General features: G+C 40.9%; 1 protein-coding gene across 12 annotated transcripts in view; it reads left to right on the top strand.

Annotated features, from left to right (window-relative positions):
* Positions 1 to 14568, top strand: part of tns1b (tensin 1b) — a 162390-nt gene that overhangs the window by 113494 nt on the left and 34328 nt on the right. For 11 of the 12 annotated variants that reach the window (XM_031875006.1, XM_031875003.1, XM_031874999.1 and 8 more), the window contains 10 exons: positions 652 to 702; positions 786 to 908; positions 2453 to 2517; positions 4907 to 4990; positions 5465 to 5577; positions 5672 to 5732; positions 7406 to 7481; positions 9655 to 9784; positions 10193 to 10258; positions 10711 to 10833. In XM_031875006.1, coding sequence (XP_031730866.1) covers positions 652 to 702; positions 786 to 908; positions 2453 to 2517; positions 4907 to 4990; positions 5465 to 5577; positions 5672 to 5732; positions 7406 to 7481; positions 9655 to 9784; positions 10193 to 10258; positions 10711 to 10833 — 892 coding nt within the window. The remainder of the gene's footprint in view (positions 1 to 651; positions 703 to 785; positions 909 to 2452; positions 2518 to 4906; positions 4991 to 5464; positions 5578 to 5671; positions 5733 to 7405; positions 7482 to 9654; positions 9785 to 10192; positions 10259 to 10710; positions 10834 to 14568) is intronic. The other variant, XM_031875000.1, reaches the window with a different exon arrangement.

Raw genomic sequence — 14568 nt, 5'->3', positions numbered from 1 at the left:
TAGTGTCAAGCTAGAACCTCATCACTCACAACCTCAGCCTTAAACTACAGTATATGTTATCTGATTTAAGCCATTTTTGCTACAAGTTTCATACTTACTGAACTTTAAGGCTCAGACACTTTCCTGCAGTTGTATTGGGTTGTTTTAATCTCAAAACCTATTCTGTATGTGTGTAAAACAATTTTAGATGAATAGTTAATAGGACATTGTTCAAAATAGGGATGCATCGATCCAACTTTTTCAGTCCGGTTACGCTGTATGCCTCGCTGCGTGGAAGAGACTCCCTGTGGATTTCTCCACATTTATTCCCAGAAAAAATCAAAAGTTTCTGTAGTAAGAGTTCAGCAAGGGTGACAGTCAGCATAAAAAAGAATCTTTTTCTTTAAAAATCCCAAAACAGTGCGTTTACCTGCTCTAACTACGGTTAGCATGTCCAGCTAGTAAGCTAATTGAGTAGTAGCATAGCATTGCTATATTACCTTAGCAAAGCCAGTAAAGGAAAATCTTTATCAGATTAAAGACTGATCACTGATCAACGATAACAGTCTTGAATCTTATATAGAATAGCATTTATTCTTGTCTTGTCAATCTACTGTACAATGTAATGCTGAGAATTTGTTACGACGGTGGTTGCTTTTCCTTTTTCCTTAGCTCTTCAACCTCAGTGAGAAGCGTTATGACATCAGCGAACTTAACCCAAAGGTAAACCTGACTTGCTTCCTCTCCCATGTGTTGTACTGACCATCAATTCTGAATCGTAACTGAGAGTCTCTCTCTTCTCCCAGGTGTTGGACTTTGGCTGGCCTGACCACCACGCTCCGGCCCTGGACAAGATCTGCAGCATCTGCAAGGCCATGGACACCTGGCTGAGTGCGGACAGCCACAACGTGGTGGTCATACACAACAAGGTGAGACTTAAGAGGACGCTGCTGTGAGAACGGCATCTCCACGCAGTCCTCTCAGGCTCCTCTCAGTGGCCCCCACTTCCTAAAGGCTGCAGCTGTCTGGTGTGTTTGTGTGTGTAATGACGAGCGAAAAGTGTCTGTGTGTGTGAGAGTGTGTCTCTTAGTGTGCTTGTTTGGGTTGGGTCGTGCTGGACAAGGGTTAGGAAAACACAAATTAGGGAGGTGAGGCACCCCACTCATCATGGCTACATAGGTTTATTTACCCTTTTTACTCGTAACAATACCATAAAAACTGGATTGACCAATATTTCGGTGTTGTTGCCTAAACTTCCTTGCATCACATTATACTCTTGTGGCAAACCACACTCGTCTGGCTCCCAAACATGCCGACACAAACTATAAAAAGCATGTCCAAATGCAACTGCGAGACCAATGTCCCTTACGTAATACCTCATCATTTCCACGTTAACCCCGCTGCGTTCCTGATTGTGTTTTGCAACGCAAGAATTAACCATTGGAGCCGTGCCTCATTCCAAAATGTTCCCACGGCGAGGTTACAAACAAGTCGGCTGCCATAACAACTGGTGTTGTTTTTTGTTGAGTAATGCTGGTGATGAGTGTGGGCTGGGACGTTGTGGTGGTCACTAAGGAAGCGGGCCTCGTTGGGTTTACACATATCAACGAATCATTTCCACTGGGGCTCCACGCTGTTTAAGTGGCCACGTTATTTATACTGTGGAACACACTCATCTTCCACTGTGACCCTTCTTTTAAACATGGATGCATATGTGAAATGAATGCAATCTGAGACTGGTTTGTTGTAGCAACGTGCTTGGACTTTGGCTCAGTGACCTACCCATTAAATGCCTTTTTTTAACCATATATATAACAGGTATAGTCACATATATCTCGATTTTTTATGATTGAAATGGATATTACTAATGTAAGAAGATCTTTAAAAGGTTACTCCACCAACTTGCCAGTCGGTTGACAGGTCTTGAGGGGAGCTATTTAGCCTGAAACAACTGTTTTAAATGTCTTCTGTGGCTCTGAATAAATAACCCTGATGATGTCATCAGGCTTGGGCTTGGAAACTTTACACATATAGCAAAACAAGTTTCAAACAGGATTGATGGAGTACTTACTAGGCAGCAGAGGCACAACACAACTATACTTTCAAGTTGCATTATTGGAAGTGTAGGATCCTGCAATTTTTGATTTTGAACTCAACAAGTGACTAAAAGTCCAAACTTTATGGAAGTGCAATGCTAGGTCTCTGACTGCAGTCGTAACATTGATTTAGTTCGTATTTCCTCTTAAATCTATCAATCTATTTTGCTGTGCGGGTTCTAATTTTGTGTTTTGAATGTTGGTGTTGAGGCTACCCTTTGGTTTGCATTCGGTTCTTGGATTTTGCATCTAAAAACAACACCAAAATTAAATGACCCCTATATTATGAAGATGTAGAAAAACAAATTGTTCTTGTGACACCACCGTGATCTGGAAGATATCTGTAGTTGACTCTTGCTCGATTGATGTCTTTTCAGGGCAACCGGGGCAGAACTGGAGTGGTGGTGGCAGCCTACATGCATTACAGCAACATATCTGCCAGGTAGGTCTATAATCCCAATTATACCTGCAGAGGGGTAAGTCACAGCCCACTGTGAGAGAGAGAGAGGACAGCAAAGGAGAGAGAGGGAGTGAGATTCATCTGTATTTTTTTAGGAAAACAAACGTGCAGTAGGGGGAGACACAAACAGGAGACATAACAGGAGAAAATAGATAAACCCGTATTGTTCATCACAAGACTGAGGCCCCGTTGAAGGAACAGACGGAGATGTGATGAACGGAAGGACGAGTGGTGGAACTCGAGACTGGAGAAAAACACTTTCATTTGGCGAAAGGAAGAAAGGAAAAGTGTTTGATATAATCATTTTGAGCAGAAAGCGATGAGTTAGCGATCATAAGACTCAAATTATGAGTGCCCCTCTTATTCTTTGTTTTTATTGGATTTGATTTTAGGTATGTCAGAACAGAATGGCATTCTGTTACAAAAAGCAAGGAGATGTAAACTGTTAAACAGTCAGAAGAAGAGCGCATGACTTGGTGCTGTTTAGTCTAGCGCACTGATTGTCCAGGAAAATAAATGATTTTGTTCTCTTTCCTGTGAAAGTATTAGATTTCTCTTAGAACTCATTTTATAACAAACCTAAAGCTGGTGTGAAGTCGCTTTGAATAGTTAAGTTGCAGCAAATTACCACAGCGTGAAAACACTGTGACACTCGTCACACGATGTTGTGCAAAATATCACAATAACATCTTTTACTGTGTGCTATACGAATCAAAGGTTATGCAGAATTAGCTGTCAGACACACACAATAAGACACACCTGGACACACGTGGCTTACATTGCATGACATGACAGGGAATATTATTTCTACATGTTATCAATCCTATGCCTATTTTTGTGTTGACCCCTGTGTGATTTCTGACATTAAGTGTGTCTGAAGGAGCGTTTGATTGCTTTAATTTTTTATTTTTTTTTTATTTATTTTTTTTTTATTGAAAGGCAAGAGACAATATTAGACAATACATAGACATAACAACAATAGGATGACAAGAACAGTGGAATAAAAGCTAGCAAACATCATATAGTCTGTGTGTGTGTGTGTGTGTGTGTGTGTGTGTGTGTGAGAATGTCCTTGAGCCTTTTGAGATGGGAGAAAAAAAAAAATAATAATAATAATAATTAAAAAACAACAAAGTATGTGTGCATATGGATGTTCATGTATGCATGTACGTGGGTTTCAATTGGTTGTCAGGCAAGAAAAACAACAAAACAAAAATCAATAATAGCAATAAATACATTAAAAAAAATAGATATATACTATACAAATTTTAATATTAATAGGATGGGTGATGTCACGTTTGCAGAAACATAGTGAGGGATGACCAGGTGGAGTGGTGTTCTGTTGTATTGTATATGATGGACGAGGTTAGATTGTCCATTGAAATATATTCTATCATTAACTTTCTCCAGTGTGTGATGTGTGTGTTATTTCTTGATTTCCAGTTCATGAGGATAGTTTTCTTGGCGATAGTTAGGGCCACGAGGAGTAATTTGCGATTTGTTTTACTCAGATGTATTGTTGAGATGTCTCCTAGTAAGCACAGTGAAGGGCATAATGGGACGAGGCAGCCCAGGAAGATAGACAGTGACTCAGTTATTTCTTTCCAAAAGTGATTAACTGGTGTGCAGTGCCAGGTGGCGTGAACATAGCTATCCGGGCTGTTTTGAGTGGAATGTGGACAGATATCTGACGTGAATCCCATTTTAAACATTTTTTGCCCAGTGTAATGAATTCTGTGAAGTATTTTATACTGTATTAGTTGTAAATTGGCATTTTTAGTCATGAAGTAGATGTTATTGCAGATTTGGTTCCAGAAATCAGCATCAGGAGTGATGGACAGGTCTGATTCCCATTTTCTTGATGGTATGGATGATGTTTTGTCAGACTGTGATATTAATCTACATATTTTTGAGATTAACTTTTTTGAGGAGGGGATATTAATTAATTCTGAGGTTGAGGGGGGTAGTTCTAGGTTAGTGGCCTTAGTGTTAAGTTTGGATTGAACGGATGATTTGAGTTGCAGATATTCCAAAAATTGGTTGCTCCTGATGCCGTACTTCTGAACCAAGTGGAGGAATGAAACCATGGTGTTATTATTGAAGATATGTTTCAGATGAGTGATGCCTTTAGCGGACCATTTGTGGAGATTAAGAGGTGTCTTGTGACTTAGAAAATTGCTTTAATTTTCATTGAAATATTTTCCTGTACAAGTCATGGTGTGCAGACAGATGTCTTACATGACAATACTGTGTCAAAGTCTTCACACACACACGTCATATTCCATTCTTAAAAAAAATACAGTAGATATACATTGTGGAAATAAAAGTAAACTTCACTCACATGTACCATTTTTTTTGTGTTTGAATGCAGTGCTGACCAGGCTCTGGACAGGTTTGCCATGAAGCGCTTCTATGAAGACAAAGTGCTTCCTGTTGGCCAGCCATCTCAGAAAAGGTCAGCCTTCCCCCACTTATTGTTTATAGTGTGAGTTTGACCCACAGATCGTATATATTAAAAGTGTACTTAGTCGCTGTGAGACGCAATCTTGGCCCAGTTATCCACTGGCTACACCGGAACCACCGGAATATTGTCTTTAGAGGCTAAATCGTCGTCAGACCGATAGACGATGAGTTCCCAGATTGATCAATTGTTGATTTAAAAATATTGATTACTGAAGGCAGCTTCCAAGTATTTAGTTGATTGATTATGTCCAAAGTAAGAACAAGGTGCAAGGTTGGCTCATTCAGCACGGCTGGCAACATTCATTTTTGTTACGAGAGGTCAAATCCAAGAGCTTTGTGTCGTTGTTGTGATGAACACAGGATTATACCTTCATCCCTTTGTTGTAAAATATTAAGATTCATGATACACCTTGACACCATAGCAGCATGTTCATGTCCTCCTGTTCTCTGCCTCTGCGTCGCTCAGGTATGTGGAGTACTTCAGCGGCCTGCTGTCCGGACACATTAAGATCAACAACAAACCGCTGTTCCTCCACCACGTCATCATGCACGGCATCCCCAACTTCGAGTCTAAAGGAGGTGGGTGTTGTGCACAGAAATGCACTCGTGTTATCCGCATTTTTTGAAACGCACACTATTTCTGTTTTAACAGCTTTTCAAAATTGTGTTCCAGGTTGTCGTCCTTTTCTCAAAATCTACCAGGCCATGCAGCCCGTGTACACATCTGGGATCTAGTAAGTCTTAAAGCACACTCACACTCAAATGCTTTGACAAGATTCCAGGGATAGCAAGCTCATAATGGCTCAATAGTAAAAAAAAACCTGATTTTTCTGTATAGCTTCTCCCTTAACTCCACTGCCCCCCAATATCCACATACACCCCCCCTCTTGCCAGTTTACACTCTGTGCTTCCCTCACATTATTGTATTTATTTAGCCTCCCCAGCTGCAGGCTCTAGTTTCTCCACTTTAGATCACGCAAATCACTTCTTGTGTCGTTTGTGACCGGAGAGCCAATGAAACCGGCAGACAGGCATCCGTGTGGACGCCTGCAGGGGTTTCCTGTGAGAGGACCCCACCGGTTCCTAGGGCCAGGGAAAATAGAAATAAATGGATTCTATGATTTCCTCTTGTTGTTTTGGGAAGAGGGCATGTTAGAGGAGAGAGGAGGGGAGAGCTGCACTGCCCTCAGATGTGTGAGGCAGGCATACAGGCTACATTTACACCACATCTAAAAGCACTTTTATTTGAAATATAACAGACGCAGCTTATTATTCACTCTGATATTAAAAACTGCTTATTCCTGTCTGAAAGAACATGCATGCAAAATGTTCGATCATGCAGTTTCTATAGCTAAAAGTGCAATTTGTATACTTGACGAGCATTTTGAATCTTAAAGTTACTGTGAGGAACTTTAAACTAGTCATGAAACTATATGACCTAAATATATAAACAAAACCATCAGCGAGAAGTTTTTTTTCTTCTATATAGTTATTCTTAATGCTGGTCATTGGTGCCACCGGGTCAGATTCTGGCGGTTTCAGCCAAAATTGTGCAGGTTCATCAGACACTCCTTCGGCTCACTAATTTGCAGTCATGTTTCTGGCCACCCAATGAATGAAAGTCCAATATTCACTTTCCTTTTAGCTCTGTTGGTCTCCTCCAACTCCAACAGAGTCTGTGGGCCAGAACACCAAAACAGTGAGCTGAAAGATGCTAAAATGCTTCAAAGAGCTTGTTACTACAAGCAACACCTTTTACATTACACATACTCATTTTAACCATTGTTACTATAAAATACACCAGTGCAGCTTTAAACTCTCTGATCCCTTTGTCCTGCCTATACCTAATTACCCCCCCTTATTTTAACTGTGGCGCTGTTATGAAGTGTTTTAAAGTCAGGTCTGTAAATAGCAAAGCCTGCTGGCGTGGGACTGTTTCTACCATGTCCATTCTTACAATAGTGCCAATATTGTAAAAACATTCACAGCATACACCATAACTAAGTGTGACACAATCAGTGCACATGTACTTCCAGACTGGCAGCCGCTCAAAGCCCCAGCTCACATTGCTCGCTACCTTCTCTCATGTGCTCTCTATTAACACTCTCCGCCCTTTGATCCTACTTTTCCAGTTCGACAATCACGTAGACACTGATACCCAAAATTAGGCCGGCTCTGCTCAGCGGTTACGCTCTACGTTGGCCACTGTTAAAGCAAACAGGGGATTGTTAGTAGACGATGTAGATCACATGGGCACGGTGATACCCAGACAAGCAGCATCAAACAGAAGGTAGACCGTAAGCCGACGCAATGGAGCGATGTCGGATTGTGCCGTGGTCGTCTTGACAAGCAGTACTGATGAAGGCAGGCTTGTTATCTGACACGTTGTGGCTTTTTCCTATTGCAGTAATGTTCAGGGTGACAGCCAGACCAGCATCTGCATCACCATTGAACCTGGTCTTCTTCTGAAAGGGGACATTTTGGTAAGAATGGCACAGACACACTACATTAAAACGACACCAAATAAGAGCTTACTTGTGTGGATCTCATTTCAACTAGTAAATAAGAAACCGGAAACATTTTTGTCTTACGTCACGTTAACATCTGTGTGAAGCCAATAACAGAGACAGTTTATTGTCTTGCTTTTTTTCCAGTGTAATTTTTTCCAATCCTGACGTTGGGTGTATGTACTGAATGCATATGCTTCAGCAGTTTATGGTGTCCATTCATAGAAGAAATAGGGCCATAAAAACCTGGGGGAAGACGGCTTGGACCGGGTCCTATACCTCACTTTATAGACCCTCATTAGCACACAATATGTTTGCTGGAAACTATGACATCAAAATGGCAATGTACTTCACTGTACTTCCTTTCCAACTGCGTCTGGGATACACAGGGTACTTTTCTTTACCATGACATAATCATTCGAAAGTTGTGGTTATTTTCTGTTCTGTTGTGAGAGATATTTTGGGGATTTTTTAAAACAGATTTTTTTAAATGAAGAAGGGATGTGCTCAATAAAGTCCTTGTGACTTATTTTGATTTTAGTTCAAGCAGAAGAACTGCAGACATCAGCAAAGTTTCTGCTTCTGCTGTCATTCAGGCCGTGATGTTCTCCTCGGGGCTCACGATTTCAGCATAGAGAATTTCAAAGGAGCACTTACTGTATGCCCAAGGCCATTTGGTTTTGGCCCCTTTAGAGCTGAGCTCATATCTCATCCTTTATTTAAGACGGACTAATGGATTCAGCTGACTGCATCAGCGGACCGTGCCGTGGTGATGCTCGTTATTATTCAGATAACAGGGAATGTGAGCTCTGGCCTTATGGCCGAATGGGAGAGACATATCAGTCAGCACGGAGTGTGCTTCTGCATTTAAAACTAGCTCTGGTATGTGGTTGAGGGAATGAGTTATGGATAATATGACTGCCCAATAAATGATTCATTACTGACTGGTTAGATTAAAAAAAAAAGATAATTACAGAGGAAAACTGTTTCAAATTCTTCAGGTTTTAGCTGTTTGCTTCTGTATTGTCAGTCCTTTTAATTCACACTTCAGATTCAAGTTAGCAAAAAGTTAGGAACTTAACTTTTCATTTAACATTACAGCTTAGTTATGTGGGGGTGGAAAGGGCTTTGGTTAGTGTTAAGCCTGTGTGTGAACATGAATGCAACATGTAAGCTTAAAATGAATGTTTTCCTTCTTCTTTTTGTTCTCAAACTTGGCTCAGCAGCATTGAGCTCCCCGTGAAACGGACCCCTCGGTGGGAGGTTTGCCAGATCCCCAGTTAGTCCCCACTGAGCCACAGGATATTCTTTTTTGCCTTCCTCTCATCCTCAATCCTTAATGTGCTTGTGTGGATTTTGGGGACCGTATATGTTTTGGTCTAATACGGCCCCACAAGTAGAAATTAGGTTTGTTTAACGCAAGTCAGTCCCACCTTTCTCAAAGTCATATTCCAGTTTAGTGTTTAGCTGCTGTTGATTTCCTGCAATTGCCATTTTTCGGTATACTATCGTAAATTCTATGTAATTCTATCTTTTTTTTTTAATTCTTTACAGCTGCAGTTTGTGAGCTGCAAATTGTTTGAGTTGAGGGATATTCCTCTAGTACCTGTAAATGTGAGGTCCTTGTAAAAAACAGGTCCAGGCTGCCCATCAGGAAACAGCAGGAGGGAGACACCAGATTTTCCTGTGTGTGGTTTTAGTGTTGCTCTTAAAGCTTGTGGAGAGGCCATACATTACGAGGGATATAAAAAAAAAAAAAAAAAAAAAAATATATATATATATATATATATATAACGTCTTAAATGCTTTCTCTAGCTCTGAGCCAGTGTAGAGAGCACTGAATCAAGCTGGCATGTCTCTGGCTCGTGTTTCAAAAAGATCATTTCATATTTTGTTCAGCTCAGCGATTCAGCTCTTGGAATTGATTTCATCTTGCAGCTTTATTTTTTGCTGAAAACCTTCTTTTTTTTGTTTTTAGTCTTATCAGAGTTAACACCTGGGATGGTTATTTATGTGATTGTCAGTGTACCCTAACTGCTATCCCACCCTAATAAACGGGTCTGTTGAGTCCTGGTGGTGCTGCTGCTTGGTGCAATGCTGCTGCTGTACAGTGTTGTTTGAAGCTCCTCTGATGGTTCTCACCCTCCAGCTCAAGTGTTACCACAAGCGCTACCGTAGCCCGTGCAGAGACGTGATTTTCCGGGTGCAGTTTCACACCTGCGCTGTTCACGACCTGGGGATTGTGTTTGGGAAAGGCGAGCTTGATGAGACATTCAAAGGTAAGACATTTGGGACAAAGTCCTCTGAATGTCCATTCAATTTGAAATTTTACCCCCATTGTTATCTCCGCCAGGAGATAATGAGATGGATCACGCGCGCGCGCGTGTGTGTGTGTGTGTGTGTGTGTGTGTGCGTGCATCTCTGTGTCTGTCCAAGGCTAATCTCACATACTGCTGCTCCAAACTGAATGATATTTTGTGTGCTCATTTATGACTGATTGCTCAAGTACCTCTCGTGGTTGCAGTGACTCATGCAGTGACTTTATTTGCCTTTTTGAGATTGCCTTTAATTAACTGCTGACTCCCCACTCCCTACACTTAATGATGTATTCAATGGACGGATTGGATTTTTAATAATTTTGCTGTAAATTTAAGATTAATTTTCCCTTTTTTATTCCATTTGTGCAGATGATAGGTTTCCAGAATATGGAAAAGTGGAGTTTATTTTCTCCTTTGGACCAGAGAAAATACATGGTAAGAATAAATGTTTCTGTTTTATTGGTATACGGGATGATTTTCCGCACATTATACTTCACCTGCATACTTATGTTCAGGGCATTTTGCCTTTATTTGGCAGTATATAGTTGAGATACAGACAGGAAATGTGGGGGAGATGACATGCAACAGAAGACCCCGGCTGGGTTTGAACTGGGGTCGTTCCAGTTGGTAGTACGCATGTTATCCAATAATCTTACGTGATGCCCTGCACATTCATCATTGTATTTCTCCCTCGCACTCAAATCTGTTATGAATCAAACAGAGTGAACAACTTGAAAAGGAAACAATCATATTAAAGTTAAATTCAAACTTATTAAAGAAGTAATCTATCGACTCTTCTTCATTCATTTGATATGAATGATCTTTTTTTTCTCTCTCTCATGATTTAAAGACATTCACATGTTCCGCTCTGTCTCTTTGTACTTCGGGTCAAGGTGTGGATCAGCTGGAAAACGGGCCGAGCGTCTCGGTTGACTACAACACACAAGACACCCTGATCCGCTGGGACTCCTACGAAAACTTCAATCAGAATTGTGAGGACACCACAGACGGTAAGACCAGCTGGGTTATAGATTGTATTTAGCATTAAACTCTACAGATGCTGTCCTTTTGTACTTCACCGGGTCAAGCTTGGCACAGACACTGCCAGAGTTGAGTCCAAACATTAAAAGAAAAACATGTACACACTAAAAGTTGTGGTAGATGTACTATCTTAGAGATTTGTCTTTCACTTGTGATTCATGAAGGAGATGGACGGGGTAGTGACTTTTTCACCTCATTGCACACAGCGTAATTCAAATTGAATACGTATATAGTGTCTGTCACCACCCCCCCTCGTGTGTTGTAAAGTTTACAAGGTATTAATGTTTACAGCCATGGCCCTTATGGCCACATTACGCTAACAGTAATTTCCCCACAGCTTATTTACAGTAAGTAAATGATCACATTGTGTATCTGCATGTGACCCATTACCACTGGAATACTTGGAACAGTTTTGTCATTTTGTGGCAATTCTCAGCGAACAAACCTCAGTAGGAGTGAATTGCCAATAACAGGCTGCTCAAGCCCTCTTCATTAGCTGGTCGGTATTAGTGAGTAGATTGTGTCTTGAAGTGTATTTTTAGTGAAATACTCCTTAATGAACTTCTTGGTGAAAGATCGCTATACATGAATGTTATGTAAACTGTACATGTGACTGTAGAAATTCACTTTAATGTGGTTGAGAAGATGCTGGGATCCTTTTTTAGTTACACACACACACACACACACACTCACATAAACGGCATGTAACCAAGCTGACCTCTGTAACAAGGCTGCTTTTGTTTTTCTGCGTGACACAGAGGAAAGATTCCGCCTCCGTCCTAATGGAGTTTAAAGACTTTTTCACACTCGCATCTCTTTAAAACTCCCACGCGATGGGGTCAAACTGAAGTCGGGTTTAAGTTCAAGCCAGTGTAGGAATGTTTTTCTGATACAAGACATCGGTTAGCAGCTTCTCTCTGTATAAATAATTAAGCTTTTTGGGTATACAATATTGTTAAGTCACTTTAATGCGTCACTAAGTTGCTCCCACATTACAAGTATCATATCATCACAGGAGGAAAACAAAATAAAAGTCAAAAATAAATAGAGAAAAGTCAGCTTATGTACTGTGTTTTGTCTCAAATATCAACCCAGCTCAGCATTTTAAGGTCTTCATGCTGTCCTCGATGTAAATGTTAAATAAACGAGCCTTTATTTGTGTTGAAATCATGACCGCAGAGAAGCCAAAGGCCCTGTGGGGCGTGAGCGGGTTGCGAGACATTGCTGGGTTCAGCCACAGGCATGGACAGGGCCTTCCTTTCGAGGGAGCGGTGGTCACTCTGTGACCAAAGTGCTCCTTTCTCCGCCACCCAAAAAAGGAAGCAATGCTACGCCCTTAGCGATAGCAGCGAGCCTGTTGTTTGATTGTTGGGATGGTCAGCTTGTTTTTTTTAAGCACTGCAATAACTCCTGATGTTCATTGATAATTGTGTTATTTCTTGGTTCTGTATTACAACCATTGATATTGTGATACATATATAGATGCATGTTCAAGTGTAAATGCATTGTCTGCATTGATTTTGCAGCTCATGCCGAGGTAAAGCTCTTTTCCAGTTCTCGTCCAGCACCTGCAAATGATAATTTTGCAACAATTAAAGGACAATTCACAAAATGACAGTACTTTTTTTCTGAAGAGGGACATTTGATGTCCTTGATTCCCCCCCGACCTTGTTTTGGTTGGTCTGCCAGATAGCCAAAGGTCAAAGGTTACTTGGCTACCTTCTATCACTGCCCATAAAGTGTCTCGGCGGCAGCTTGAAATAGGCCTTGCTAAAATAGAATAGGTGTAAGTCTCCTCTCATTCTGTTTCAGTGGAGGTGAGTGTGTGTGTGTGTGTGTGTGTGTGTGTGTGTGTGTGTGTGTGTGTGCGTACGCGTATCTTAGTACGCCTATCATATGATGGTGACAGTGTGGTCATTGCTTAATTTGACTTGGATGGCATCACACACATATATAAACATAATTATAGCTTTAGACATGAGCAGAAATGCCTGATAAGCATCAGCAAGTGCACTTACGCAAACATACATAATCACAAGCTCCTATTTAGCTGCTTGAGACTAGGCGTTCTCGATGAGTATTAAAATGTGTCCGGTAAGTAGGCTATAGGCCTGATACAGACTGATACACTCTGTTAAAATGAGTCCCTCTCACAGAAACAAGAGAGAAAGGGTTTCCAGGAAAGTGGAGTGTTTCCTCTGTCATTTGGCTTCACATTTGTTGGTGCTGAATAAGCACTGAGTGGCTTTTAGAGGCAAAAGGGAAAACAGGAGAGGATGTATATCTTTACAAGTGTTAGTTAGGAACAAAAAGTATTGTTGTTTTGGGGTTTGCAGTTTGTCAGGGTTGCAGTTGCTTTTCCGAGGAAGAGCAACAACATTTTTTTCTTCTTTGGTTGTCTAGCCATTGCATGGGGCTTGAAATTATAGGACCAATGTTTTATTGGGCTAAACATTGGGTAAGTGATGTCTGGTTGTTGGTTTCCAAAGATTGATGTCGATTCGCATTGTGTTTATTCCGTGAAAACAGCTACAGCTGCTGTGGGTGGCTTTCAGCACAGGGAATTTTTGTCATGCCTACACCTTTACACAAACACAAGGAAATCAAACTTTACAAAAAACAGAAAACATTACACTTCCATTATCAAAGTCACTGTAACTTTAGCAAGCAATGGTAGCTATCTATGAAAGGTACATCTCTAATGAGAGTTGTCAAACAAGTCATCAAACAAGGATGCACTTAGTCCTTATGATCTCATGCTGCTTGGCAGGAAGGACCTCTCCACCCTTCGTTACCTTTTGACCTGTATTTTCGCATTTGTTCTTACCTTATAGTTGTCTAATCACCAATCTAAAGTGTTGTGCCATGGTCCATGACTCTGTCAAAGGCTGCAGTCTGACAAATATTTCTACATAACAAAACACTAAGGTGCATCAGATGAAGAAATACCTAAAAATGCTTTGTAATTCTAACAAATATGATCCAACAACTCAGCAGCAACAATCCTCTGATATCCTCTGACTACAATTCCAAGGTAAACAATAGATTTACATCATTCACTTTTGAAAGTAATACACCAGGAAATGTGGCCTTTTTTTGTTGGCCAACGCAGTACTTTTCCAGATGATGTTGGATCATGGACGTCGAGTCGAGTTCAACTTTGCTGGATGACCCTGCGTTTTCTTTTTTGGATGGAGCCCTCTACATTGGCACTGAAATGAGTGCGGAGGCTGTGTGTTTGTATTCCTCCGTGTGAACACAACGTTTTAGATGTTTTAGTAAACTGCAACTTGACTGGCTGGCTGGTTTTTAGTGTTATCGTCGAACTAGCAGCCTATCTGAGGACATGGCATGACAAAATTGGATTGAACATAGTGTTAGTTCAGGTAAAGCAGGTGACTGGCATCAGCAGCTTCATTCAGGCATCACCGGCTCATTTATATGCTGTTTGGCTACCAGCTGACTAGTAACATCCAATCATATTCAAGGCGGTTGAGAAAGGTTGGGAGGTTGGATTTTTTTTATGGGTATATTTTTACGAGAGGATATTGATAGTCATTCGGGGAATAACAAACCCTTGTGTTTTTGTTTAACATTCAGTCCCAGTGATAGACTCAGCTGGCCAACCCACTGCATTTCTGGAATATTGGGATGAGGAGGAGACAGAAAAACAAACTGTGAGACATATATAGACAAATTATAGG

This window comes from Anarrhichthys ocellatus, unplaced genomic scaffold, assembly GCF_004355925.1.
Source record: "Anarrhichthys ocellatus isolate YVR2014 unplaced genomic scaffold, GSC_Weel_1.0 scaffold86, whole genome shotgun sequence".
NCBI lineage: Eukaryota > Metazoa > Chordata > Actinopteri > Perciformes > Anarhichadidae > Anarrhichthys > Anarrhichthys ocellatus.
This window is presented reverse-complemented; position numbering and strand designations above follow the sequence as displayed.